At 42.2% G+C, this 6,000-nt stretch overlaps 1 protein-coding gene across 1 annotated transcript; it reads right to left on the reverse strand.

The window, feature by feature from the left end:
• Positions 1–1,102: 1,102 nt before the first annotated feature.
• On the reverse strand, positions 1,103–3,650 carry LOC120806463 (polyubiquitin-B). The gene is made up of 2 exons (XM_040157680.1): positions 3,525–3,650; positions 1,103–2,179 (listed from the first exon to the last, which is right to left on the reverse strand). Exon 2 carries the CDS (start codon positions 2,170–2,172, stop codon positions 1,483–1,485), a length of 690 nt encoding a protein of 229 aa, XP_040013614.1. The 5' UTR covers positions 2,173–2,179; positions 3,525–3,650; the 3' UTR covers positions 1,103–1,482.
• Between the last annotated feature and the right edge of the window lie 2,350 nt (positions 3,651–6,000).

Consider the following 6,000-nt stretch of genomic DNA (forward strand, 5'->3'; position numbering starts at 1 on the left):
GTACATTTACTCAAGTACTGTACTTGTGTATTTCTATTTCATGCCACTTTATACTAATACTCCACTACATTTCTTTGACAGCTATAGTTGCTAGTTACAAATTAAGATTTAAATATATAAAATTCTATAAATGATGGATTGTTGTAGATTAAACTACACGGCTTCACCTCAACCAACTGCAACAGTAAAGTCCTACCTATATATTTATACCTAATTAATGATCAATGTAACATAACACTGCATAATTAGCACTTTTACTTTTAGTGCATTTTATTACACTTAAAGAACTAACACTGGACTTCTACAGCGTGGTTTCGCTACTTTTTCTTAACTGATGTGAATATTGCTTCCACCACCAAAATAGATCAACCAGCAAGAATATACACACACGCTGTTCTGCAATAGTACAATATATGAATTGTCCCGTCAACCACAGCATGTTGCAATGTTAGTTAAGTTGGTCCTCTGGTGACAACTAGTGGCTGAATACCAAAGCCCTGCGTAGACCAAGGAAAAGAAAAACCTCCAAGTGTTCAGAAACGTTAGCTCTTGCTATGAGAATTTATGTCCCACTAGTTCTTTGGCTAAGCAGGGCAACAAAAATTACTTGTGTAGATGTCAAATTTGGTTTGGAATTTGAAGTTTGAAAAATAAAACATTTTTATGAATCCGCAACGGCTAGACCTGCAACAATCTGGAGCTATTGATACCTGACTAAAACATTACCTGGTTCCAGCTTCTCATTTGTGAGGCTTCTGCTTAATACGGTTGTGAAGCTGAATCCCGCTCAGGTATCAGACAAGGCACTTGAAGAGGTCACATTGGGGTTCCAGAGTACTGCAGGTGTTTCACTAGTCGATGTTCTAAAGACGAAGCAGCTGAGAAAATAACCAGCGGACTCACTGATGAGTAGGATCATTGGTTGCAACCCTAGTAACCAACTATCCAGACCCAGAGGCAGAAGTTACGAAGCTGCAGCTGAAAATAACCAGCGGACACTGATGGAGGTAGGATCATTGGCAACCTAACTAACAACTAACTCCCAGACAGAGGCAGAAGTTACGAATCTTCTGCCTAACTAGAAAATAATAAGCTGACCGGGTGACAGTGAGAAGCCGTTTATTAGTTATGATGAACACGCAACAGCAGGATTTCCACAGATGCTTTGCTTTCAAGGTCATAGTAAAAACAGAAGCTACATTTCAGGTCTCAGATCTACCAACTTGTCAACTGGAGGCTGCTAGTGAACTCTTGTCCATGTTGGACCACTAATCACAAACATGCATCCGATTTTAGCGTCTTTACATTGTGTTTGTATATTTACCAAACTCAATGAAACGAAATGCAAAGTGAAACTAAAGCCAATAAAAGCATAGTTCAGGAATGCTAAACCTTTATTGAAACTTAAAAAAAAGAAAAAGGAATGACTGGCAACAGGATCAGCGATTCCAGCACTGGAACTGAGACATGATCAGAAGCTGCCTAGTTTCCTCCTCTCAGACGGAGCACAAGATGGAGGGTGGATTCCTTCTGGATGTTGTAGTCGGAGAGGGTGCGGCCATCTTCCAGCTGCTTGCCTGCAAAGATGAGACGCTGCTGGTCTGGAGGGATGCCCTCTTTGTCCTGGATTTTGGCCTTGACGTTCTCAATGGTGTCGCTGGGCTCGACCTCCAGGGTGATGGTCTTGCCAGTCAGGGTCTTCACGAAGATCTGCATGCCTCCCCTGAGACGCAAGACCAGATGGAGGGTGGACTCCTTCTGGATATTGTAGTCGGAGAGGGTGCGGCCATCTTCCAGCTGCTTGCCTGCAAAGATGAGACGCTGCTGGTCTGGAGGGATGCCTTCCTTGTCCTGGATTTTGGCCTTGACGTTCTCAATGGTGTCGCTGGGCTCGACCTCCAGGGTGATGGTCTTGCCAGTCAGGGTCTTCACAAAGATCTGCATGCCTCCCCTCAGACGGAGCACCAGATGGAGAGTGGATTCCTTCTGGATGTTGTAGTCGGAGAGGGTGCGGCCATCTTCCAGCTGTTTACCAGCAAAGATCAGCCTCTGCTGGTCTGGAGGGATGCCTTCCTTGTCCTGGATTTTGGCTTTGACATTCTCAATGGTGTCGCTGGGCTCGACCTCCAAAGTGATGGTCTTGCCAGTCAGGGTCTTCACAAAGATCTGCATCTTGACACTGTTGAAAGAAAATATTTAATGGTGGAACACTGAAAACAGTCTCTTCATTAAAGTCTGTAGTCCAATGTGTTATTTTAGGGCTGCAACTAAAATCACTCTCATTATTAATCTGACTTTCATATCAATTTATCTGTCAAAAGGTCAATAGTTTAATACCCATCAGTTCCAAGAGTCCAACGTGACATCCCAAATGTTTTGTTCAATCAAAAGCCCAAAATCCAGATATATTTCATTTACAATTTATTTAAAAAATAGCAGCAGCAACCTTTCTGATTGTGATTTAAAACACTCATTTAAGAAAAAGAAAACCAAAAAAAAAAAAAAAAAAAAGTCTAACTCAATCCATTTTTCTGGATGCAGACATTGGTGGATTAAGAGACAATAGGCTCCAGGATATATACACAAGTTAAAAGCCCCCCCACCCCTCCAGGGTAGGACCCCAGACTCAGACGTTTGTCTTTGTGCGCTAGTTTTCGTCTGAGACAATCGTTTTCCATCACTCTAAGAACACTATAATCTTGAATTTGACTTTTATTAAAATCAATGTGTTGAACTACAAACAGACCGAAACCCCTCAAATATTCACTCAACTATCAGAACAAAAAAAAAAAAAAAAAAAAAGGCAGTGAATTATTACATTTGAGAAGCTGGGACCAGCAGATGTTTGGTATTTAATTAGCCGGTTATTAAAATAGCTGCATTTTTTTTTCAATCGACTAATCGCTGCAGCTGTAAAATTAAAATCATCGTCATCCATGTAGCTAAGCTAACCATTAGGCGACGTTGCGGTACAATTAACCACTTTCTACCCGAATCTGTGTGACAAAAAACCAAAACAACAGCTGTGCTATCGAACAGCCTACTGGGGGGGCAAAACAAAAACACACAAAAGCCCCGGAATTTAATCGAGCAGAAGGTAATTGTGTTCGGTTATTCAGCCACCTTGACCCGACGCTTCGCATTTGTGTCCGGCCAGCTGACGAAACAGCTGTTGAAGCTAACAAGCTAACGTTGCTAAGATAACCGGATGCCGCAAGAAATGGTCGGCGTTTTGTCGTTTACTGTGGCGTAGATTTATCCACCGACTTGACCTCTCACGTTTCGTATTAGATTCTCCGCCGATTCCACTGACTGAATTAAAGAGACAAATATTGCTGTGTCCCGACGACGTGTTATTTCAGGCTAGGCCAACAAAACAGCTGACGTATCTACTGGTTCGTTCGCCATCAACTGCTAAGTTAACGTTAACACACACAACATCACAGAACGATACATAAGGATGGAAGAAGAAAAAAGCAGGCGTAAACACAGTGTTCACGCTTTAAAAAGCTCCAATTACTTACAAGCAAATTGTTCCCGATGGTGTTTACGCCGCTCTACTCCGGACGATGTAGCTGTTTTTGGCAAAGAAAACAGCTGCGGAGAGATATTTATAGACAACCAGCCCGATATCCTTCCGCTGCCCCACCCGGCGGCACTATAAAATATCTACAAAACACGCCGTAAAATAATTATGGAATTAATTTAAAATAACGTCCCTTGTAAAATACACGGATATAGTTTTCTTTTTTTTATGGGGACGACATGGGAGCGTTTTAGAGGAAGAGAGAGGTGAAAAAAAAGAGGTAAGAAAGAAAGAAAGAAAGAAAGAAAAAGGGTTTCACAGCCTGCGCGGATGTAGATTTTTCCCTGATCAAAACAAGACAAGTTAGTCCAACACCGAAGTGCAGTGAACATGTTACTAAAGTAAAAGTATCTAAGTATAATCAGGAAAATGTATTTCAGATATTAAAAGTAAAGGTCCCTAAAGGGGGCCGGATGAAACCCGCACTATGTATGGCAGTTTTATTATTTACACGGGCCCCCACAAGCCAACCAGTGCCTGGACCTAACCTGATTAGTTGATTATAAAATGAACCAGCGACAACTGGTTATAACTGATTAATCATCTCAGTCTCAGCAGAAAAATCATATTTTCCAGCTTCTCAAGTGTGAACATTATTATCAGCTGCTGTTGTTGTTGGTGTCGTTGTTCATGTTGCTGTTATCAGTTGTGGTAATATCTGTTATGACTTGCACTAGCGCCACCGCTGTAAATGAGAGAAAAAGCATGTTTTATGAGTGGCAGACAACAAGAAATCAACTGAAACCAACTGCACCACAAACGACCGAACGGAAGGACACAAATCAAACATCATTGGATAAGGAATTTTTGGAAATTCTGGCGTCTCCTGCACTGGTGTTCTTGAAGGAGGAAAGAGGCGCCACGAGGAGGCCGACATGTGTGGTTTTGAGTGACATATCTCCACCACTGTTGGATGGATCGCCATGACCCTTGGTTCAGAGGTTCACGTCAACCCCAGGATGAATTGTCTCTGGTGATCCTCTGGACCTGTCATCTACCACCGTTATCAGGTCCAGAATTACAACATGACTACGTCGTGCATTCTATGGTGCTGCAGAGGACTCTCCGAAACCTCACTGTGCCCCGTGTTCAGCTCTGAAACCAACCCTGCTAATCATTATCAGCGCCATCACGGCATTTCCTTTTGGTATGTCAAACTGTCGATCCCTTGTCACCGATTCTTGGCTCATCTTTACCTCCGCTAATCGCCGGGGAAAGGTGATGTGCCCAGCACTTTCTGTGTTTGTCTAACACCAGTCTCTCCCGTTAGCAAATTGCCAGGTTAATGTGAATTTTGATTCTGGTTTGCATTTTCACGACCGCGTGAGGAAAGAGCATATTGATCGCGGTGACCCCGTGACCTTTTTCCCCTGCACCACCGTCCGGCCTTTGACTTGACAAACAAGCAGGATCTCCTCAGTCATTATTCACAAATTGACACGATATCTGATGCATTTTCCCAACAGGAGGGGACCTACTGATTTTAGTTACCCCATGACCTCAGCCCCCCTTCATTACTATTCTGTCATTAACCAATATAACACTGTCTGTAAAACTAATGGCTAACTAAAGGACTGAGCTGTATTGAGTGCCTCTTCTAATTGTCTGTTGATTTCAGATAATCACTGACACAACATTTTGTGTGAGGTGCATATTCTCCTGCCGTGAGTCCAACGATTTTAAAATGAGCTGCTTGACAACCTCATACTCACCCCCTGAGTTACTAAGAATATTTTCTAAATGTCAGCTTTAATTTGAGGAATTTGTGGTGGAAGCCACATTTTGAACATTTACATTTTATATTCAAGTGCAAAAAAAAGGCATTGTTTCGCACGTCTAAATTATGTTTACGTTCAGTGTTACTCTCCAAAATGCACTGAGTGTATCCTAATGGCCCATCTGATACAGATATTACAGAACATGGGGACGATGCCTGGTCATTAAAAAAGAATGAGTAGCTTTTAAATTACATATTGATTTTACTGCGTATATATATTTTTTCAGTAAGATGAGGTTATGCGATGTAGAAATACATTAACGAAGTAAAATAAAACTCCGAATTATCAGTTCACCGGGATAAAGCGAGTCACGCGGTTTTCCGCATATCGCTGCCGGCCGGCCTGTTGGCTTGATATTTTGATTACAGCAGGGGTTTTTGCCATGAATTCAGTTAGTTAGCCCATTTTTTTTTTTTAGCTTTATCGGTTTACATTTTGGCAAATTAGCACCATCTCATGCCTGCCGAATTAGCCAGCAGCAGTGCCTGGTTGCAGCGTGCCGTGGGATGTACAGACAACTGTCACTGGATTGCGTTGATACTTAAGAAAACCCTAAAAAGACGACGATTCTCAGGCAAGTTCTGGATTTATAAGGGGTGTCTCATGGTTGTCCATTTACAATGGACATCAGAGATT

This window comes from Xiphias gladius, chromosome 20 (assembly GCF_016859285.1).
Source record: "Xiphias gladius isolate SHS-SW01 ecotype Sanya breed wild chromosome 20, ASM1685928v1, whole genome shotgun sequence".
NCBI lineage: Eukaryota > Metazoa > Chordata > Actinopteri > Istiophoriformes > Xiphiidae > Xiphias > Xiphias gladius.